The 23,716-nt window shown below is 47.2% G+C and overlaps 1 protein-coding gene across 1 annotated transcript in view; it reads left to right on the top strand.

Annotated features, from left to right (window-relative positions):
- Positions 1 to 19,557, top strand: part of LOC122726637 (CGRP receptor component) — a 51,948-nt gene extending 32,391 nt beyond the window's left edge. The window contains exons 5-6 of the mRNA XM_043964474.1: positions 8,479 to 8,536; positions 17,651 to 19,557. Of these exons, the coding sequence (XP_043820409.1) occupies positions 8,479 to 8,536; positions 17,651 to 17,791 (199 nt within the window). The 3' untranslated portion in view covers positions 17,792 to 19,557. The remainder of the gene's footprint in view (positions 1 to 8,478; positions 8,537 to 17,650) is intronic.
- Positions 19,558 to 23,716: the final 4,159 nt, after the last annotated feature.

The following is a 23,716-nucleotide window of genomic DNA, read 5'->3' as shown; positions in this document are numbered from 1 at the left end:
GTTGTGTCTCAGTGATGGATTGTACACTCCTTGAGGACAAGGCTTTTTTGTGTCTGTCTTCTTAGCCCCTGGCCCGCTCCTGACACATAAATAAATGCCCTTGTTGAGTGATTGGTTGAGCTTCAGGTTCAGTGACTTGTCCATGGTCATACAGACAGTCAGTGGCAGTGGTGAGGCTTGAATTGGGGTCTTCCTGACTCCCAGTCCAGTGCTCTGTCCACTGTACTAATCTGCCTTTCTAAGAGTGGCCCTTACAGGGGGTTTCTGAAGATTAAGAGAAATCACCTGTTTATAATTTGCATTTAAAGCCTTGCATGATTGTAAGTCATTTATTATTATGACGAGGAGACTTCTGATGTGGCTGGCTGAACTTAAATGTCCTCTGCCTAAAACACTCTCCTTAGGCCTGATTTCCATTTAGATGTTTCCGTCCCAAAATGGTGATGACCTGTTAAATAAGAGCAGATGGGCCGATAGGGAGGAGAAGATGTCTACAAGAACTGGCCAGAGAGAAAAAGCCAGCGGTCTCCTCCCAACTGCTGGGCTGGTCAGGAAGATGAGATGGGGGAAGTTCTGCTCACACAAGCCAACTTGGGGGTGGGGGAATGGCTGAAACAACACGGCCTCTGAGGTTCCTCAGAGCTCTTGGTGTAGGATTCTATAAAAAGAAAAATTCCTGTGTGTACATCATTTCACATCATTTATTAGAGGCAGCCCTGAAGTCTTGTCTGGTCACTTCCAGGGAGCTCAACGCTCCCACATAGTTGGAGATCCTCTCTATCTGTATCAGAGTCTATCTGTCTTATCTACCTACCTGCCTATTTATCTGGATGTATCCATCTTCCTTCCTTCCTTCCTTCCTTCCTTCCTTCCTTCCTTCCTTCCTTCCTTCCTTCCTTCCTTCCTTCCTTCCTTCCTTCTATCCATTCATCTATCCATCTACTCACCCACCCACCTATCCATCCATCCCCCTATCTAATTTATCTATCTAGATATGTCTGTCTTATCTACCTACCTATCATCTGTCTAATCTGTCTAGAGATATCTCTCTTCCTATATATCTTTATACCTGCTTACTTTTTTTTTTTTGATCAGGCAGTTGGGGTTAAGTGACTTGCCCAGGGTCACACAGCTAGTAAGTGTCAGGTGTCTTGAGGCTAGATTTAGGAGTCAGGTCCTCCTGACTCCAGGGCCAATGCTCTATCCACTATGTCATCTAGCTGCCCTTATACCTACTTATTTATGTATTTTATGTTTTTACCTGCTTACCTACCTTTCTATCTCCATCTATCTACTTACTCATCTATCCATCCACTTTATCTGTCTTTGTATCTATAAAAGGATTGGAGATGGAAGGATGGGTGGATGGATGGAAGGATGGATGGATGGATGGATGGGTGGATAGATGGATGGAAGGATGGATAGATGGATGGAAGGATGGATGCATGGATGGATGGATGGAAGGAAGGATGGAAGGGTGGATAGATGGATGGAAGGATGGATGGATGGATGGATGGATGGATGGATGGATGGATGGAAGGAAGGATGGAAGGGTGGATAGATGGATGGAAGGATGGATGGATGGATGGATGGATGGAAGGAAGGATGGAAGGGTGGATAGATGGATGGAAGGATGGATGGATGGATGGATGGATAGATGGATGGAAGGATGGATGCATGGATGGATGGGTAGATAGATGGATGGAAGGATGGATGCATGGATGGATGGGTGGATAGATGGATGGAAGGATGGATGCATGGATGGATGGGTGGAAGGATGGATGGATGGACGGGTGGATAGATAGATGGATAGGTGGATAGATGGATGGAAGGATGGATGGAAGGGTGGATAGATGCATGGATGGATGAATAGATGGAAGGATGGATGGATGCATGGGTGGATGGAGGACAGATGGGATTGAATTTGGGTCCTTTAATGCTAATTCCAGTGATCTTTGTGGTACCAGGGACACAGAGACAAAAGGAAAACAGTCCCTTTCCTTTAAGGAGATTCCTTTCTGCTGGAGGCGAAGGCCCATACGCAGATCCATATATGTATAATTCCTTGAGGAATGAAAGGTCCCTACATCCTAGTGGGATCATGAAAGACTGTGTAGGAAACAGCCTGTGAGGGGAGCCTTTCCAGGGGGACGGAGAGGTGGAGGGGAGGGTGTGTGCAGGGTGTGTGCGTGGGTGGGGCGGCGGATTGAGTTTGGGGAATGACCTCAATAGAGCCGTTTGGCTGCAATGTTGGGCTTATGAAGGGGAGGAATGTGCAATGAGACTGGCCAAGTAGATTAGAGCTGAATTGTGAAAGGCCTTCAATGTGAAGATGAAGACTTTGCCTTTTCTCCAGGAGTCAGTAGGGAGCCACTGAAGTTTCTGGATCAGGGAGGAATGAAGCAATCAGCCCAGGGCTTGCTTTACTGACATGAGTTAAGTCAGAAAGCCAGTCAAAGCCTAAGAAAGAATTTGCCCCAGTGATTTGGCAGTTCCCGTGTCCTCTTCTCTGGTGACCTTTGCCTTGTGTCTTCAATTCTTGGTTCTTGTGGCCTTTTGCATAAGCAGGCCTGTGTTTTAGGAACAGGCTCTTGAATGACGTGAGGAAGCAGCTTTTCTTCCCATCAGGCGAGAGGACTTTTCACATGTCAGAAATCCAGCATCACCAGCAGGGCTGGGACAATAATGCCCGGCAACTTAATTTACAGAAGCCAAGGCAAGAAAACCATTTGCTAATGGAGACCCCCCCAAGGCCCACGATCCCTCTGATGCTTTCCATTTTGCCAGAGGAGGCAACGGTTGCCTGGGAACCTGGACTTTTCTTTTTCTCCTTGAATCAGTAAATTATTATTTTTTTTTCGTTTAACAAACATTTATTTTCTCTCTCCTCCCGCCCCCCTCCTCTTCTACTTGGGGTGGGGGAAACCTTTCATAACCAGTTTGCACAGTTCAGGAAAACATTCCCACATTGGCCACGTACAGAAATGTACGGCTCTGTCTACATCTTGAGCCCATCAAGTTCAAATCGGGAATTCCTTCCTGAGTAGGCGCTGAGCTCAGGTGGGAGACTTTACCAGCACCAAGACTTCTTTTCCTTAGAATGAAGCTCACTGCTTTTAGAGAGGAGAGACAGAGAGACAGAGACAGAGATACACAGAGAGAAACAGAGACATAGACAGAGAGACAGAGGGAGAGTCAAACACAGACAGACACACAGACAGAAACACACAGAGAGACAGAGATAGAGAGACAGATTCAGAGACAGAGAAGGAGAGAGAAACAAAGATAGAGACATAGAAAGAGAGATTAAAAGGTGGCCCAGTGGATAGAGCTGGACCTGGAGTCAAGGAGACCTGAATTCAAATCCAGCCTCAGACACAGCCTGGCTGTGTGACCCTGGCCAAGTCACTTAATCTCTGTATCCCTCATATTCCTCAACTGTAGAATAGGGAAAATAATAGCACTTCCATCCCAGGGTTGTTATGAGGATAAAATGAGATATTTACAAAGTACTTTGCAAGCCTTAATGTACCTCATAAATGCCAGTTGTTATTATTATTGGTAATCATTTTTTAATTTTTGGTGGGTTAGGGCAATGATGGAGGCTTATTGCTGGCTCTTGACAATCCTCTCTTCCCCAATGGGCTTTTTTATTTTGGGGGGGGGTAATGAGGGTTAAGTGACTTGCTCAGGGTCACATGGCTAGTAAGTGTCAAGTGTTTGAGGCCAGATTTGAACTCAGGTCCTTCTGAATCCAAGGTCAGTGCTTTATTCACTGCGCCACCTAACTGCCCCCCCTCCCCAATGGACTTTTGTTGCTGAAGCTAGCCTGGTTGTCTCCCTGATAGGATGTAATCTCCTTGAGGGTAGGGACTGTTTGTCTGTCTTGGCAGCCCCAGCACTGGTCCCAGTTCCTGCCCACATTAGGACTGATGCTTATTGATGGAGGGATAGAATTGAAGCTCTTTGAGGACAGGGTCGGCTTCCTTCATCGCTTTTGTTTCCAAAGCCTGTTGCATGATGCCCAGTATATAGTAGGAACTTAGTCAAGGTTTGTTTATTTGTTAAATGTATTTATTTGTTTAAATGTGGTTAAGGGGGGCAGCTAGTTGGTGCAGTGGATAAAGCACCAGCCCTGGATTTAGTTCAAATCTGGCCTCAGACACTTGACACTTACTAGCTGTGTGATCCTGGGCAAGTCACTTAACGCCCATTGCCCCGCAAAAAGAAAAAAAAAAGAGCAGTTAAATGTGGTTAAAAAGCCCACCTTTCTAAGAAATGAGGACTTTCTTAGCTGTCACTGGGAATTCTAACTCAAATCAACAAACAATTATTACAATAGCATCATAGATATATTTAATCAGTCAACAAGCATTTTTTAAAATTTATTAAGCATTCATTTTATTTAACAAGCATTATGATTTATTAAGCATTTACTAGGTCTAAGCCATGGTGCTAAGCACCAAGGTTACAAAGAAGGGCAAAAAACCAGTGTTGGTTATCAAGGAGCTCATATTGAGTGAGGGGACTTTAAGGGGTGTTGAGTGTGGCCCCCCTGAATTTTACAGAGGAGGAAACTGAGTCCCAGAGAGATGAAGCGACTCCAAGGTTACAAAGAAAGTAGGTGGTGGAGATGGCATCTGAACTCCCTGCATGAGGAAATCCCTCTACTGAAGCAGGTTGACACCTTCTCTGGTCCTCCAGCATAAACATTTTCAGAGATTGAGAGAGAATTCAGGCCAAAGAATCGGAGTCCTAGAGCTGGGAGAGTCTCGGAGGCCATCCAGACCAACCCCTTCATTTTACAGATAAGGAAATCGAGGCCTGGGGAGGTTGGTCCAGAGTCTTTGTGTGTGTGTGTGTGTGTGTGTGTGTGTGTGTCCTCAGAACCCATCCCTGCGCTTGGCACACAGTGAGTTCTGAATAAATGCTTATCGATTCTTGCCGAGGCTCACATCTAACAACGGTCAAAGGGGAGATTTAGACCCCAGGTCCTATGACCCCAGAACCAGGGACTGGTGGGAAACTTTAGACCTCTTTGGTTGTACCATGAACACCCATTGGGAGCAAGGCCTTGGATGTATGCTGCCTTTGTTATCACAGAACTGACCCGTCCAGTTCTTGCCTCCTTCTGACTCCCTGGAAACGAGAGAAGACAAACAGGCCTTTCAGCGATGCTGCAGTCACAGTCGGTGATGTTGCAGCCCCAAACTTGTTCAAAGTCTTTATTCTTAGGGGCAAAAGACATTCTTTGGAGACTCAGAATGTGACACCGGCTCCAGCTTGGTCCAAGGCTGACCACTTAACCTCAGACATCTTAGACCCAACAAACAAAAGAAACAAACCTTCCTCATCTCTATCTATAACTTTTTTTTTTTTTTGGTGAGGTAATTGGGGTTAAGTGACTTGCCCATGGTCACACAGCTAGTAAGTGTTAAGTGTCTGAGGCTATGTTTGAACTCAGGTCCTCCTGAATCCTGGGCCAGTGCTTTATCCACTGCGCCATCTAGCTGCCCCTATCTATAACTTTTAAAAAACATCATCTTCATTTCTGAACGTATGCCTTCCTCCTCCCCTACCCAGAGAACCATCCTTAGTAACAACAATGAAAAAAAGAAAGAGGGAAAAACACCAGTTCAGCAAAACCAGCCAGTGTGCGCTGTGTCTGATGGGGGAGCAATATTCCACTCCCATGTTCCTCCTCTGCAAAGAGTGGAGAGAGGTGAATTTTCTCAGCTCCTCCTCCACGCCAGGCTGGCTCTGTTGTGATGAACCAGAGGAGAAGGTCTCTGGGACTTGTTCTTCGTGGTCTTCAGGTGCGGAATTCCGACCTGGGAGAATTGGGAGGAAAGAGCAGCCCCTCTCTGTCCTATGGGCAGAGCCCTGTGTTGTGTTTGAGTGGGGGAGCTCCATCCACCCCCACCCCTCCAGGGGAAAAAAACATTCTATGATATTCAGTTCAGTCGAATAAACATTAAGTGCCCGCGATATGCCAGGCTCTGTGCTAAGTTCTGGGGATACAAAATGAGGCAAAAGACAGTCCCTGCCCTCAAAGAGCTTACAGTCTAATGGGAGAAACAACGTGCAAACAAACACAAGCTCTATACAGTATGAACAGGAAATAATGAACAGAGGGAAGGCATTAGAATTAAGAGAGGTCAGGGAAGGCTTCCTGTAGAAGATGGGATTTTGGTGGGGACTTAAAGGAAGCCAGGCAGGTCAGTAGTTGGAGCAGAGGAAGGAGAGAATTCCAGGCATGGGGGTGAGGCAGTAAGAGAAAATGCCTGGAGTCTAGAGAGACCATCTTGTCCTGCTTCCCTCTCTCTCCCCCTCTCCCCACCTCCTTCCTTCTTTTCTCCTTCCCTTCCTCCCTCCTGCTCTTTCTCCCTTTTTTCTTCCATTTCTCAAATGAAATTTATTTTTTTTCAGTTAATAAAACTCTACTTTCTCTCCCTCCTACCCTCTTTTCAATCCACTGTGCCACCTAGCTGCCCTATAGAGTATATAACAGACCAATTTTTAAAAGGTTATTAATAATGGGGCACTTGACACTTACTAGCTGTGTGACCCTGGACAAGTCACTTAACCCTCATTGCCCCAGCAAAAAAAAAAAGTTATTAATATCTTTCATTTTTTACATCATTTTCATTGCCCACTCTCTTCTCCCCCTATTGCTATAATATAGAATAAAAAAGAGACCGAAAAAGCAGCTCAGCGAATCCAACCAAAACATCTTTCTAGCCTGACAATAGATGCAAGTTTCTGTATCCTTAGTTATAGGCCCCCTCCATCTAGAACTGGAACGGATCAAAGAGGCCATCACCCAACCCCTTTCTTTTTACCCTAGAGAGATAAGGAGACTTGCCCCAGGTCATATACATGTTAAGCAGCAATGGTAAGATTTGAATCTAGGTCCTCTGACTCCAGAGCCTGTTCAGGTACTTTTTTCACTGCTTCACCTGCAGAGAAGGAAGGGAGGTGCATTGCAATGACTCTATTTTGGTATCCAGCCTGGGCCTTCTAATTACACAGCATCCAGTGTCTGCCTTTGCTGTTGTTGTCATTGTTGTTCTATTTGTATTGTTGTAGTCATTGTGTATGTGTCTTGTTTCCCTGGTTCTGTTCATTTCACTTTGTATCAGTTCATATAAGTCTTCCACCCTTCCCTGTACTTTCTGTTCATTAACTTTTCTTTTTTTTAGTGAGGCAATTGGGGTTAAGTGACTTTCCCAGGGTCACACAGCTGTTCATTGACTCTTACAGCATTAAGATATACCATTACCTGTTACAATTGACAGACCCCTTTTGAGAGGGAATCATCAAAGGCCCAATTAGGAGCTTAGTATCATAGAGCTGGAACTGGAGGGATATTTAGGTCAATCCCCTTGTTTTATTGGGCGAGGCAAATAAAGCTCTTTTATTCCCAGTTTTCCATCATTTCTTTGTTCAGCTCCGATTGCATGGAAAGGACTCAGAAAACAATACTTATGTAAGAAAATACTGGGATTTAGCAGATACTTAAAGGCCCACCTGGAGATTAATCTAAATTGATTGAATTGAGAGTGATTGACTGCTGATTAGCTTACTTCAGGTTAACTAGATTGTAATACACCTGGCTAGCTAACTCAACTCGAGACCACCTTCAAGTCCAGTGAACCAATCAGCTTGAAGCAGTGTGTAAGGACCGCCTCTGCTCCAGACCTATAAAAAGCTTCCACACTCAGTTTGAGGGGAGTTCATGATTGAAGCAGGCTCATGGCGGAGGACTTGAGGAAGAACCCGACCAGGCTGGAACTCTAGGCTAGACAGGCCTTTTCTTAACTTTCTGAACTCCATGTGAATACCTGGTATGCTTAATGCCCAAAGACTGGTGCTAAAGCTTCTAACTTAAGGCCGCCATGCATTAGGTTTTTTAGACAACACATTTAGAATTTAAACAACACACCTAGCAGCTGGTCAGCTAGGTAGCTTAGTGAATAGAGCACCAGACCCGGAGTCAGGAAGATCTGAGTTCAAATCTAACCTTAGACATTTAGTAGCTGTGTGACCCTAGGTAAGTCACTTAAGCCTGTTGACCTCAGTTTCCTTTTTTTTTTTAAGTGAGGCAATTGGGGTTAAGTGACTTGCCCAGGGTCACAACCTCAGTTTCCTAATCTGTCCAGTGAGCTGGAGAACAAAACAGTAAACTACCTCGGTATCTTTGCCAAGAAAACCCTAAATGGGGTCATGAAGGGGCAGACACAACTGAAAACGACTCAACAACAGCATTTTCTAAAGGTGCTTACAAAGATCATTTTATACCCTGGGAGGTGGGTGGGTGAAATTATTATCTTCCTCATTTTACAGATGAAGAAACAGGCTGCGTCGGTGAGGTAGTAAGTGTCTGAGGCCAGATTTGAACCTGCCTCCTCCAGACTCCAGATACACTTGGTCTGCCGCACCTGCAAGCGTGTAAGACGTGTCCTTTGCTTTTAACAGGGCTGAGAAGCTGCAGCTGGTGAATCACAGACCCGTGACTGCCGTGGAGATCCAGCTGGTGAGCGAGCCAGAGGCTGGAAGGCAGAGGAGACCCGCTGTCTTTCAGGGCATCTTTACTTAAAGGGCTGCCTCGTGGATGAGGAATGGGACTTGGCCCTGCTTGGCCCCAGAGCTGGGATTGGGGAGAGGCAGCTCTCTGGCTTCCTTCCTTCTTCCTGGAAGTTTTCAGACGAAGGCTAGGTGACTGCTTCTTGTCACTTAATAGATGTTCAGGTACGGGTTGCTCCAACCCAGAGATTCTGTGATTCCGAGCTTGGGATCTGGAGAATGAGCCAGACAGGGTAGGAGCAAGATTGATGAGGCCATCGGTTTAGATGTGGCCTCAGAAGCCATCCATAGTCCAGCCCCTGAAGGGGAAGTAATTATAATGATAGCTAATGATTAGCATTTGTGTAGTGCTTTAAGGTTGGTGAAACACTTTACATGTTTTCTCATTTGAGCCTCACAACAATGCTGTGCTTATTCTCCTCAGTTTACAAATGAGTAAACGGGCTGAGGGAGGGAATTTGCTGAAGGTCCCATAGGTTGTAAGCATCTCCAATTGGATTTGAATTCAGGTCTTCCTGACTCCAAGGCCAGTGTTCTGTATATTCTGCCATCTACGTGGTGAGAACTGGCAATCGAGCCCAGATCCTCTTATTTTAAATCCAGTGTACCAAGCTGCATAGATTTGTCCTGATTTTGAAGGGTGTTGGGAAGCAACTGTGTCAGTTGGCTGGCTTCTAGGGAATCTGCGTTGACTCGGCATGCAGATGGGCCTTGGGGACCCACAAGCCCGGTGGCCTCTTTCCATGCACAGACAGAATGGGAGTCCCACAGTGATCGCCAATAAACCATGTCACTGTAGGCGGCCTCATCCCGGAGTGTCTGCTGATGAGGCCCAGAGATGTAAGCTCTGATGCTATTAGTATCAAGAGATCATAATGACCTCCTTGGGCTATGCAGGAGAGAGGGCTTAATGAAGTCCAAATGACAGGCTGTTTTCAGGTCAACGGCCCCATGCATTGGCCAAAGAAACTTTGTTAAGGCAATAAAGCGACAAGCATAACCACAAAAGGCGACAGATTTTGGAGACAAATGTACAGTAATTGGCTCTTCCCTCCAGGTCTTTTCTGTCCCAAATAGTTTTGAGATAATATATATGTCTTCACTGAAATTGAGGAAAGTGTACAAGAAAAAAAAGACACAAAAAACCCAAAGTGCTGCTCCTATATATAGATCCTTTTGAATGGGGTGTTTAGGGGGAAGGGGGTGGGGAATGGGGATAGGGACTGGTCCTGTTGTTTCACTGGTATAAAGAACTCCCAGGTGAGGAAACTCCCTCTGCCAGGGTAGGTCAGCGCCCTTTCTGCCCTGTAGAGTTAACCCAGAACCCCTACTTGCTCACCTAGAGTCGAACACTCAAAGGCCGGACTCCTTAGCCTTAAGGCAGGCTCTCTGTTCACCACAGCAGGAGAGGTGGGAAGAGGCAATCATTTTAAGATCTTGTTTTTAAATGTTGCTGAAACTGCTCATCAGCCACATGGGTGAAGAGTCAGAAAGACCTGGCTTCAGGTGCTGCCTCTGGCATATTTACTAGTTGTAGAAACTTGGGATAAGTTAGATGTGGAAAGAGCACTTACTTTGAAGCCTCGGGTTCACATCTTACCCCTGATTCACTTTGGGCTGAACTAGAAGGGACCTTATGAGTCATTGAGTTCATCCCTCAGATTTTTAGAGATGAAGAAATGAAAGCCCAGAGAAGTCAGCTGACTTGCACAAGGTCATGCAGCTAGCAATCTTCTGAGGTAGAATTTGAACAGAGGTCTTTCTGACTCCAGGTCTAGGACACTACCTAGTCTGCTACCATGTCTCCATCACAGGCCTAGCCCGGAAAAATTCCAAAATGTTTAATTCTTGTTTCTGTGTTGACAGAAAAGCTTTTGTTGTTTTCTGGAGCCATTTTGGCCCTTTTCAAACAGACAGAAAAGTTAAATTAGGATACCACTCTCCACCAAGTGTCTTTCCAAAGGGGCCGGACATCCGTGGGCGGGAGGTTTGGCAGAGATTCTGCCCCTCACCCACTTTTCCCAAGAAGCAGCTGCTGTTTTTACCTGTTTGACATCAAAAACTGTGAGCTTAAAAGGGTTTAAGCTTGAAAAAACCAGCCCCTGAAAACAATCCACCACGAGACTGTGACTCCCGTCCCACTGGGTTACAGGTCACAGGCTGTGTCTCTATCTCTTCCGCCAACGCTAACCAGCACCATGTGCTGTTTCTGGCTCAGGGACATGTGGCAAGCAGCAGAGAGGAGGGGGAGGAGGAAGAGGGGGAAGGGAGGAGGAAGAGGGGGAAGGGAGGAGGAAGAGGGGGAAGGGAGGAGGAAGAGGGGGAAGGGAGGAGGAAGAGGGGGAAGGGAGGAGGAAGAGGGGGGAGGGAGAGAGGGGGAAGGGAGGAGGAAGAGGGGGAAGGGAGGAGGGAGAGAGGGGGAAGGGAGGAGGGAGAGAGGGGGAAGGGAGGAGGGAGAGAGGGGGAAGGGAGGAGGGAGAGAGGGGGAAGGGAGGAGGGAGAGAGGGGGAAGGGAGGAGGGAGAGAGGGGGAAGGGAGGAGGGAGAGAGGGGGAAGGGAGGAGGGAGAGAGGGGGAAGGGAGGAGGGAGAGAGGGGGAAGGGAGGAGGGAGAGAGGGGGAAGGGAGGAGGGAGAGAGGGGGAAGGGAGGAGGGAGAGAGGGGGAAGGGAGGAGGGAGAGAGGGGGAAGGGAGGAGGGAGAGAGGGGGAAGGGAGGAGGGAGAGAGGGGGAAGGGAGGAGGGAGAGGGGGGGAAGGGAGGAGGGAGAGGGGAAGAAGGGAGGAGGGAGAGGGGAAGAAGGGAGGAGGGAGAGGGGAAGAAGGGAGGAGGAAGAGGGAAAGAAGGGAGGAGGAAGAGAGGGAAGGGAGGAGGAAGAGAGGGAAGGGAGGAGGAAGAGAGGGAAGGGAGGAGGGGAGAGGAGGAAGGGAGGAGGGGAGAGGAGGAGGAGGAGGAGCTGAAGGAACTCTGCTTGGAGCTTGGATCATGGTGTCATAGTGACTTATAAAAGGAAGAAAGCAGCATCCTCATCTGGGCCTTATCTCTGAGATCTTTCCCCTCATTAACATGCTCTCTCCCTCTCCCCTTCTCAGAGACTTCCTTCCTTCCTTCCTTCCTCCCTTCCTCCCTTCCTCCCTTCCTCCCTTCCTCCCTTCCTCCCTTCCTCCCTCCCTCCCTTCCTCCCTCCCTCTGACATTCTTTCCCTTTCTCCTTCTAAGAGATTTTCTCTTTCCTCCTCTTTTCCTTCTGAGATTCTTTCATTTCTCTCCTTCTCTCCCTCCCTTCCTTCCTATCCCTGCCCCCCCCCCCCCCCACCATGAGAGATTCTCTCTTTTCTCCTTTTCCCCTCTTGGAGATTCTCTCCCTTGCACTGGGGTAGTGACATCTCTAGGATTTTCTAAGCAGTACAAGTGTTTAAGGACCACCACTTGCCCCCCAGAGAAGAGGTTAATTAATTTCATCCTGGGCAGCTGGGTGGTATAGATAGAGCCCCCGGGCTTGGAGTCAGCAGGACCTGAGTTCAAATGTGGCCTCAGACATTGATGAGTTGTATGACGCTGGCCAAGTCACTTCACCCTGTTTGCCTCAGTTTCCTCATCTATTAAATAAGCTAGAGAAGGAAATGGCAAACCACTCTAGTATCTTTGCCAAGGACACGAAGAGTCAGACACGACTGAAAAACAATTGAACAACAACAAATCTCATCCTGTGAAAGGGAAAATGAAAGGGGAATGAGGATTTCTGTGTGGCTGCCATTCCCCTTTGCCCAGCACCAGACAACCTTCTCATTGGCTGCAGCCAGCTGGCTTCTCATTGCCCCTCCACTTATAGGCACTTCCCATCCCCTGCCCCTAAAATGCCTCTTCTGTTTTCTGTCTGGTTTGTATTTATGTATCCCTTGACTTTTTCTCCCCTGGGTAGAATATAAGCTCTTTATAGGCAGGGGCTGTCCCCTTGGACCCCCCTGGTCCCTGGCACATGGTAATCGCATAGGCCAGTGGGAAGAGCACAGACTTTGGAGTCGGGGGCCTGGGCTCACGTCCTTCCTTCCCCTGGCATTTATCATCTCTGTGACCTTGGGTGTAACCTCCGGGCCTCAGAGAGGGTCATCTCTAGAGAAAAAGGGTTGAACTAGAGGTCTCTGAGCTTCCCTCCAGCCTGAAGCAAAGATCCTGTGAATCATTGAATCCGAGGGAGAGTCTGTATCTTTTGGAACCTGGAATTGTGGTCATTCCAATTCCGCCCCAGTCAGGCAGTGCCAGGATCAATGTCAGGTCTTCAAGTTATAACAGCAGCAGCAGCAACAACAAAATTCTTTGTATTTTTCTTGCTGAATTGATCTGCTGATGTCATCGCTCTGTATAGGAAGGAAATAGGCATTTATTAAACACTTACTATATACAGGCTTTAGAAATATTACTATGTCTTTGATCCTCATATTAACCCTACCAAGTTAGTGCTGTTGTTTTCTCCATTTGACAGTTTAGGATGCTCAATTGGGTAGAGGTCCATTGACTTGCCCTGGGGCACACACTTAACCCTCATTGCCCCGAAAAAAACCAAACAAATAAATGAGTGAATATTAAACTTAAAAATGTGTTGTGGGTACATATTTTTTCCTCTAGAGTGCTGGTTGTTAAATATTTACTAGCATATCCTTGGGTACAAGTATCTCCCTGAGAGTACACCAGAATTTAAGTCAGAAAGACCTAGTTTTGAATCCTGACTCACAGACTTGCTACCATGTGTGATCCTGCTCACCCATGAGCCTCAGTTTCCTTATCTGTAAAATGACAGGTTGGATTAGGTGGCATCTGAGGTCCCTTCCAGCTCTGAGTCTTTGATATCATCATCTTAATCTTCGTCATCTTTGTCAATATCTTCACCATCATCTTTTTTTTTTTTTTTTAGTGAGGCAATTGGGGTTAAGTGACTTGCCCAGGGTCACACAGCTAGTAAGTGTCAAGTGTCTGAGGCTGGATTTGAACTCAGGTCCTCCTGAATCCAGGGCCTGTGCTTAATCCACTATAGCGCCACCTAGCTGCCCTCAGGGTTATTTTTGGTGTCTTTTCTGACCCGCCATTCATTTATCTTTTGGGAGCTTGGGCAGCAGAGAGCTTGGTGGGGATGCTCCTTTGGAATCAGGATGTCCACCCCCCACTCCTGCAGTCATGTCCCAGGAAGCTGAGCTAGGACCAGAGCCTTCTCTCTGTGGTTGCCTCAGTTTCCTCAACTGCAAAATGGGGATAATAATAGCTATGCAGCCCCCAGGGTTATGAGGATCAAATGAGACAATATTTGCAAAGTGTTTAGCAGAGTGCTTGGCACATAGTAGGTGCTTCTTCCACCTGTACCCTGCCCCTGCTGTGGAGGGATCCCCGAGGCCGAGACTCTAGCCTCTGATCGCCTGAGATCTCCTAGATGGGGGTACCTTGGGGATTCTGCTCTGTGGGCTCTGCCTCCTCCCACAGTGATCGATGGGGCCCCCTCAGCACTCACAGCCATTGTGACATTTTTTTCTTCAGGCTGGGGCTGGGGGGCAGGGTGGTTACCACCCCCGTGTGTTTCTTTGAGTGCATCTCTCCTGTTTATGGAGCCTCTGTTTTGCTTGGCCATTTTCCATTATTCTCAAAATGGTCTTGGAGGAAGACGGCCTTGGCTGACATCTCTCCCCATCTCATTTTTGCTGGAAGGCTCCTCCCCTTTCCCCAGTGCCTTCCCCTATCCTGCAGCCCAGGAGAGCATTTGATTTCTTTGGCTCCCTCATCTCCCTGTTGATGCACATTGAGCTTGTGGTCTGCTAGGACCCTCAGATCTTTTTCAAATGATATATTTTTTTTTCCATATATATTTTAAAAAGCTGTTCTCTTCCCCACATTGGATCCTACGCCCTTTTCCTGAGGATATGTCAATTAACAGTTTCTAGGATGACGGAGTTGACACTATGAAGTCACTCCAGGCAGAAGAGATTGTGTATACTTTAAAAAATATATATAATTTGTGAAGGAAGGGTGTGTGTGTGTGTGTGTGTGTGTGTGTGTGTGTGTGTGTGTGTGTGTGTGTGTGAGAGATGTGTTTTCTGTATTGAAGGACAGACCTGGCTTCCATTAGTCCAGAACAGCTTAGCCCCTTTTGTGGCTGGAGAACAGCATATATTGTTATATATTTAAGATTGGGGGGGGGGGGAGATGAGAGTGGAGAGAATAAAGAAAGTATGTCTAATTAGCCACATGGTGAGGGGGAGGTGTGATAAGAGAAGCCTTATGCTGTGGGGGCCTCTGTGGGGTCAGATGTTTTGAGTGAGAGCAGAGAGCTCGACTTCCCTTTGGTCTTAGCTCTTAGGACAAGGCCCAAGAGGCCTGGGAGAAGGAGAGAAGCCTGACCGCTCACTATCCTCTCTGTCCAGGCCTGGGAATAGGATAGAATTAACATTACATTAATGTATTAATTCCATGACATTGATATTAAGGCTACCGCAGAGAGCGTGTAATTAGAGGGGCAGCTCCTTGAAGTCAGGTGCTGTTCATGAGCCCTTAGCACAGGGCTTGGCACAGAGAAGGAGCTTAATAGATGCTTGTGGATTGAATAGAAATGAAAGGAGTTGCTGATGTCACCTCAGCGGTACTCTGTATTGCTGGGCAGAAAGGGGCCTCTGCCCTGAGTCTGTGAGTCATAGATTTAAAGCTGGGAGAGATCTCCAGAGGCTAGCTGGGCTGTGCCCGTTGTTTTACAGTTGGGGAAACTGAGGCCTTGTCAAGGGTCACCCATATAGTCAGTGTCCGAGGCAGGATTTGAACCCAGGTAAGGGCATCCTTGTTAGTCCAACCCGCTCCAGGAAGGATTTGCTAAAGTCCGGGACAGTCGGGCATCTATCTTCATTCTAGGCATCTGTAGGGAGGGCATTCCCCAGCTTGCTTTATTTAAACACATCTTTCTTTATTATCTGTTCTGAATGCAGAGTCATGCATCTTTCCCCCTCTTCCTCGGCCCCCTGTCCTCACGTACCACTTTGCCCTGTCTCAAATCTCTCCTCCCTTCTTTATAAAACCCTTTCTCTCTCTCATGGAAATGGAAAACAGCTGGTCCCCATCTCCAGCATCCGAATCCTTCCCTAAGCCTCACAGACAAGCCGGGGAGCTTTCTTTTCCCAGGTTAAATTCCCAAACCTGGCCTTCCCCTCGCCCTGCTCCTGCTGACCCCGGGGCTAGGGGTGGGGAGTGCCCCTTAGGCCCCTTACTTGTGTGGCTTTAACACCTTTGGCAGCCCCAGCTTTGCTCGGTGTCTGCTCGATGAAACAGAGATTTCCCCTCGGAGCGTTTGGCAAAGAGATCGCATCCTTTGGACCATTTTATTTTCTGAAAGGGATCCGTGGTGGGATATCCCCCCAACCAAAGCATCATGGGAGGCAGTGTGGTGGGCCGAGGAAAGCCCAGGATGGTTCTCTGATGATGTGGGGGCTGCTCTGCACTGTCATCCCAGCTTTGTCGTGGACTTGCTGGGTCACCTTGGGTAAATAGCTTCCCCTTCTGAGCCTCTGCTATCGCAACCTATAAAATAGAGGGGTGGGACTGGGCAGTTTTCATGGTCCTCTCTAGCCCAGTGCTGTTAGGCCCCATTTATTTTTACCCTTGTCCGATTCACATCTGCCAAGATTTCAGTTTACATTTGCAGGTCTTGGTACATTCTCTTTCCCCCTATAAACTCTCTCCTCTCTGGAGACTTCCTGCCTCTGGCACGGGTACCCGGATAGCCGGACTTGGCATCCTCCTCTGCTCCCCACACACCCTTGTCCCAGGCGCCACATCCGGAGGTTTCCACGTCCGCACTATCGCTCCGTCTGCCCCCTTCTCTCCACTCCCTGATGTAGGCCTGTCTCACCTCCCTCCCGTAATACTGCAACAACTTCCCGACTGGCCTCCCTGCCTCTAGTCTCTCCCCATTCCAGTCTGTCCTCCACACAGCTCCAATCTCGGCTCATTAAATTCCAGTGGCTCCCTGTTACCTTGAGGACCAAATCTGTATTTCATATATATATATATATATATATATATATATATATATATATTTTTTTTTTTTTTTTTTTTTGCGGGGCAATGGGGGTTAAGTGACTTGCCCAGGGTCACACAGCTAGTAAGTGTCAAGTGTCCGAGGCCAGATTTGAACTCAGGTACTCCTGAATCCAGGGCCGGTGCTCTATCCACTCTGCTATCTAGCCGCCCCATTTCATATATTTTTAAAAATTTCATATTTACATTATCCTTTTGATTATTTTGATGTGCACTAATTATATAAGGTGCACAATAATCTGTACAGGAGCCATGGTCACCTTTTGGGACCTCCTTTATGGTTTATAACTAAGCAGGCTTGCATATATGGGGAGGGGCAGACTCAGATTGTGCACCCCCATCAACAAAAGGATTCTAACAATTGTTCTAAGGTAAAATACAGATTCCTCAGCTTGGCATTCGAAGCCTTTTCCAGCTTGCCCCCATCCCAGTCGATCCCTGGGTATGACATTCTCTCCCCCTCCTCTTTGCCCATTCTTATGACAAAGAACTTTTAAAAAAGGGAAAAAGAATCCAAGCAGAGCTAACTAATCCATGCACCCGGTGTCTGCTGCGGTTGTGCCCGTGTTGGCCTCTTAGCTTTAGGGCTTCTTTGTTTTATGGATCAATGAGACCAATCCTCAAAGGGCAAGGGACCCACCTAGAGCCACACAGCTTAGTAAATGGCTGAGGCCAGATTTGAACCCAGACCTTCCTAGCTCCCAAGTCTGGTGCCCTTTGAGAGGCAGTATGGCTTAAGGAATAGGTCACTATGCTTGGATCCAGGAGGCCCTGGGTTCAAATTCTGCCCCAGCTACTTGGACAGATCATTTAAACCCCTCTGAGTTTCAGCTTCCCCAGCAGTAAAATGAGAAGCTGGACCAAGTGACCCCCAAGGTCCATGCTGAGTGACCCCCGAGGTCCATTCCGGCCCTAACTCTCCATTCCTATGTGCCTTTCCCGATCCACTGGGCCTTGGTGCCTCGGTTCCTCTAACGGGCTGCTGGGTTTTCTTCCCTGCAGATGGTAGAAGAAAGTGAAGAAAGGTTGACGGAAGAGCAGATTGAGGACCTCCTGCAGACTGTCACCAGCATCCTCCCTGGGGACCCCGAAACTGAGGAGAAGCCCGAGAGCATGGCAGTGGATGAAGGGGACCCGCAGTAACTCCAAGGCCGGGCTCCAAAGAGTGGGCTGAGCACCTCAAAGACATTCACAACCATTTAGTCTCTCCCCAGAATGCCAGTGGCTTACTGTCTGCCTTACAGCAGCCCCCTCCCCATCAGCCGTGGAGGACCAGGGCGGGGATGGTGAAGAGCCAGCTGAGAAGGGTTGGCAGGGGTCGGGGAAGGGTGGGAACCAGCCCATCACCCCCTGGGGCCAAGACTTCTTTTTCTCTGGTTCTGGCCCCACCATCTTAAATGGTTGCCTATGCTCACCTCCCCCCAAAGCACCTTCTCTGCAGTCTCGCTCTGCAGGCTCTTTGGGCAGTTACAGACTATTCTGTTAGAGAACCATAAAGAAGGAAGAGAAGGGGCGAGTCATTGTTAAAAAGAAAGCCGTTCTTCCCAGGGTCTGTGCTCTTAGAGTCATTTTATTGTCTCAAGATCTTCCTTCAGCGGAGGCGGCTCTGGCTTAGGGCGTAAGAGAGCTGGCTTCATGGGCCTGGGTTCTAGTCCCATCTCGGACACATGCTGGCTGTGTGACCCTAGCAAGTATCTGACCCCTCGCTGCCTTAGAGGTGCCTCTCAGACACTCAGTTGTGTTGGTAGAGAGAGATTCCTTGTGGTGATGGAGTCACCGCTCCTGTCTTTAGCCTTGGTTTCTGGAGCTTTGCCGTCCAAGGTGGAACCCTTTCTATTCTTTTCTTTCTTTTTCTTTTCTCCTCTCCTCTTCCTTTCTTTTTGCTGGGCAATGAGGGTTAAGTGACTTGCCCAAGGTCACACAGCTAGTAAGTGTCAAGTGTCTGAGGCCGGATTTGAACTCAGGTCCTCCTGAATCCAGAGCCAGTGCTTTATCTACTGTGCCACCTAGCTGCCCCCCTTTTCTTTTCTGGTTATTTTTTTTGGGGGGGTTAAGTTTATTCAGTTAACAAGCACATGTTTTCTCTCCTCCCCCCCCAAAAAAAAAAAGAAAAGAAAAGAAGGAAAGACAAGCTCTCTGTGACATATATGCAGAAAAAATCCCTCCACTGGCTACCTGTCCAGAAATATGCCTCCTTCTGCAGAGTGGGGCTGTCACCTCCCTGGAAGGATGTGGGGAGCATTCAGCATTCTTCATCACTCCTCTGAACCTTTTCTCTTAACAACAGCACCACCACCATCACCAAATTAAGTAGAAACAGCTGGATGCTGAGACCACATCTGTCAGTGAATCCCACAACACCCCGTCCTGAATGGAACGTCGCTTTAGGAAACCTTAATCTAGAGAGGAACAGGGGAAGGAATAGGGAAGGGAGGGACCCCCCCCTCTCCCCCAGCCCAACCAAGATGGCTTAAAGAGCCCCTCCCTCCCGTTCCTGGGCCTGGTTTAAAACCCATCCCTTTCCTGGTCCAGCCCAGGGCTTGGGGAGTACTCGAGCCCCAGCTAATGGTCCCCTCCATTTGCCACAAATGGATCAAAGTTTTGGAGTCAGAAGGTCCACGGGGGTCATCCAGTCTAGCCCCTTCATTTTACAGAGGCCTGGAGAGGCAAAATCACTGGCCCCAGGTCATAGAAAAGTAATGAGGCAGAGCTGGGATTCAAACCCAGGTCCTTTGACTCAGCTCTGTTTCTTTCTCCTGCTTCTCCAGCAGGCTGCTGTTGTTAGGACCATGACATCAGGGTGATGTCATGACTTGCCCTGAATTGGATTTCAGTGAGAGGGAGCTGTGAAAGGTCACCGATTTCACTCTCTCCTCCAGAGCCATCTGGGTCCAGTGGCAAGATAGACGTCAGGATGACTGGAGATGGCCCCAGATGTTTAAGGCAATGGGGGTTCGGTGACTTGCCCTGGGTCATACAGCTAATAAGTGTCTGAGGTGAGATTTGAATTCAGGTTCCCTTGACTCCAGGGCCAGTGCTCTATCCACTGTGTCATCTAGCTGCCCTTTCTCCAACAGGTAAATTAGAGGTGAGAGAATAGCCTTCAGCTTAAACACCAGACACAGGGTCTTAGAAATTGGAGCCAGGAAAGGCTATATAACTTATCTTTGGCCCTGAAGAAGAGAGAAAATGCATCTCCCTCCATCCTTGGCAGAGGTGGGGGGCTGTGGGTACAGGATACTTCAGATAGTGTCAGACTTGGTGTTTTGGTGAACTGCTTTTTTTCCTTTTTATTTTTTATTTTTTGGTGGGGCAGTGAGGGTTAAGTGACTTGCCCAGGGTCACACAGCCAGTAAGTGTCAAGTGTCTGAGGCCGGATTTGAACTCGGGTCCTCCTGAATCCAGAACCAGTGCTTTATCCACTGCACCACTTAGCTGCCCCCTTCAATTATTTTTTATGATTAATGGCTTGCTGGATTGTTGGGGAGTGGAAGGTGAGATAGATTTACAATGGAAGATTACGTAAAAGCAAAAGATATAAATAAATTTTTTTAAAAACCGTTCTATCCATCCTCATTTAATTATATTTGATTTATTAATTTAGTCTTTTTGACACCTTTTGCTTTTATACCACAGTCGCAGGACCCTACCACCCCCAGCCTGGCTCTAAATCCTCCTTTGTCACAAAGAAATACAGCCACCCCATACACTGGCCATATTATATAGGACAGCCTGTATCACTTTGCTTTTCTTTTTGTCACTTCATTGTGTCTGACTCTGTGATCCCATTTGCGGTTTTCTTGGCAGATATACTGGAGTGCTTTGCCTTTTCCTTCTTTAGCTCATTTTTTTACAGATGAAGAAACTGAGGTAAACAGGGTGAAGTGATTTGCCCAGGGTCACACAGCTAGTGTCCAAGGCTGGATTTGAACTCGGGCCCTTCTGACTCCAGGCCCACTGCTCTACCCACTGAGCCACCTAGCGACTCCTCATTTTACAGATGAGAAACTGTGATTTGAACCCAGGTCCTCTGGCTTAGTCCAGGACTCTTTCCCCTGGGCCTCTGAATGGGAACCACCAAATTAGGGTAATTATCAAGTGAAAAATTCATTCTTATTCAGCCTTATATTCAGACTGAGTGGGGATTCTGGGTAGACCGTACTGGCCGGTCACAAATGTCTGGGCTGTGGTTCTTTCCTTCAAAGGGGTCGTCATCTCTCCAGATCTTTGCCCACATTTTTTCTGATGTGTTTTCTTTTAATGCCACCATCTGGAACGTTGATGTGGCTGCAGTTGCCCATTTTGGTTCCTCTTGATTGGGCTGAGCCAGGTCATCCCCTCCCTGGATCAAGCTGAGCCAGGTTACGGTCACCTCGGAAGTGAGCAAGGGATTCACTTGTCAGTTTGTCTGGCACGCTGAGCATTGGCTGTGAGGCTGGGCATGTGTCCCTGTCAGTGAGGTTTCTCTTTGAATTAAAGTGGGTGAGGTGATTTACTGCATGGCAGCTCTCTTTACCACCCAGTCCATCGAACGATAAATCATTTCCAGGTGTCTGCTGGGCTCCGGGGACGCCCTAGAACTCTTGAGTAGTTGGCTTCTTATGGATGGAGAGATAGAAAGAAAGAAATCCAGTGTGAGGGCAGCAGCGGGTATTTGTGGGAGCCATTATCAGAAATATCATTGTCATTGGTGAGGTCCCAGATGTGGGCTGGGTTCTGTACTGAATTCATTTACAAAGATCCAGTGTACATTGGAGGGCAGGAGAATCCTTAGGAATCAACCAATCCAACCCTTTTACAACAGAGGAAACTGAGACACAGAGAAGAGAAATGGTCACAGAATCATGGCCATGAGCAGTTAGGGGTCTTACATATAATGAATTCAGACATTTCAGTGAACTAGAACAAGGGAGAGGGTTCGAGAGTTAACTCTCCTTGGGTTCAGGGACTAAAGTCCGATGTCTGCTTACATTCTTTGAGTCCCTTAGCTTTTCTAAGTCCAGGTATTTCTTCCCCCTCTAACGTCCCCCAAGGGTAGCTTAGAAAAATATTGTAAAAGATGACAGATTAGGAGTGGCAATTCCTCCAGCTTCTGCCACCTACCCACTGAAATGGCCAATCAGCTCCACTCTCTGGGGGTCAGTCTCTTCATTTGTCCAGAAGTGGACTTGAGTCCATCAAGGAAACTGACCACGGAAGAAAGCACCACATCATTCTCCTTTCAGCCGTCCCTTTCTTGTTTAACAGAATCACAGAGTGCAAGAAGTGGGACGGCTGAAGGGATGACCGTCTAAGGGAACCTATAGCTGAATAAGAATCCCCTCTATCACCATCCTTTTTTAGAAATTAAATTAAATTAATTGATTTTTGGTTACATTTTAAGTTCTGAACTATCTCCCTCCCTGCCTGCCCTGCCCTGCCCTGGAGAAGATCACCATTTGACACAGATTCATAAATGGATATAAAACAATGCTATGTGTACTTCAGTTTATCAGTTCTTCCTCGGGAGGTGGATGGTATCACCTACTTTTTCCATGGTATCTCTATCCTCATCCCCTCCCAGGGAACCATCACTTATAATAAAGAATGAAGAGAAAGGGGAAAAAAAGGTTCAGCATATGAAACCTAACATATCCGAAAATTCGGTGTTCTGTATCTGTGTCATCCCCTGCAAAGAAGCTGGGGGAGGTAGACAGCTCATCTCTTCTTTGGAGCTAAGTTTAGGCTTTTTTGGGGGGGGGGCAGTGAGGGTTAAGTGACTTGTCCAGGGTCACACAACTAGTGTCAAGTGTCTGAGGACGGATTTGAACTCAGGTCCTTCTGAATCCAGGGCCGGTGCTTTATCCACTGCGCCACCTAGCTGCCCCCTAAGCTTAGTCTTTAGAATTTAACAGCATTCAAATTTTTTTTGGTGGTTTTGTTGTTCTTTCCAATTACCTTGTGTGTATTTATTGTTTTCCCGGTTCCAAAAAGGAAGAAGATGATTAATAGACATTCTTAGAATACATGACAGAGTTCAAACATCTAACTGAAATATTTTTGGAATAAGCGGACGCCACTTTGCCAATGATAGTAAAAGGCCAGTAACTGGTACATCCATCCATGCATCAGTTTTGTTGAATGGAACAGAAGTGGTCTGCTTCTGGATGGAGCCCATCATGCCCTGAGATAGAAGAGAGGAAGCCAAGAGCCCTCCATGGGGGATGTTCACCTGAGCCCATCTAGCAGTATGGGAACAAAGATGCTTCAGACATGGATGAGTCAGCAGATTGGTTTGTGGAAACCAAGAAGGTTTTGATGACAAACCAAGTCAATGACACCAGAAATTACAGAAGAGTTCTCTTTAAGAAGCCCAGATCTAGTGACCCATGCAGATTATGCAAAGAAATGGTGGAGACAGTGCGGTGCATCCCTGTAGGTTGCAAAAACTAAGCACCTACTGAATACCTGTAATTGTGTGACCTGGTGGTTAAGATAATTTGTTGGAAACTCACTATTTTTCATGACCTAACAGGCAATAAGTCCCTATAGTACAAACAGATCTCAAAATATCTTAGAGAATTCAACCAATAAACTCTCTATAAAATATTAAATTTAAAGGAATAATATCAGGATAGTAGGGCAGCTAAGGCTGCAGTGGTTAGAATGCAGGGCCTAAAGTAAAGAAGACCTGAATTCAAATCTGGCTTCAGACTACTAGCTGTATGACCCTGAGCAAATCACGTCATCCTATTTGCCTCAGTTTCCTCATCTATAAAGTGAACAAAGAAGGAAAGGGCAAGACACCCAGGATGGATCACAAAGATTTGGACATGGCTGAAACAACTCAGCAACAAATCAGGGTAGTACCTTGTCTTCACACCATTTCTATCTGAATCCCATTTTAAAAATAAGAATGGGTTTTCTAAAGTTCAGAAATGGCTCTCTCTCTCGCTCTCTCTCTCTCTCTCTCTTTCTCTCCCTTTCCCCCCCCCACACTCACACTCACACTCATACACACATATCCCTTCCTACTCAATAAACTTTTCTGACTCCACTTTACCTCCAGGATCGAATGTGAAATGCTCT

This window comes from Dromiciops gliroides, chromosome 4 (assembly GCF_019393635.1).
Source record: "Dromiciops gliroides isolate mDroGli1 chromosome 4, mDroGli1.pri, whole genome shotgun sequence".
NCBI classification, from domain to species: domain Eukaryota; kingdom Metazoa; phylum Chordata; class Mammalia; order Microbiotheria; family Microbiotheriidae; genus Dromiciops; species Dromiciops gliroides.
The sequence above is the reverse complement of the archived record's forward strand: the minus strand, read 5'-3'. Positions and strand labels throughout refer to the sequence as shown.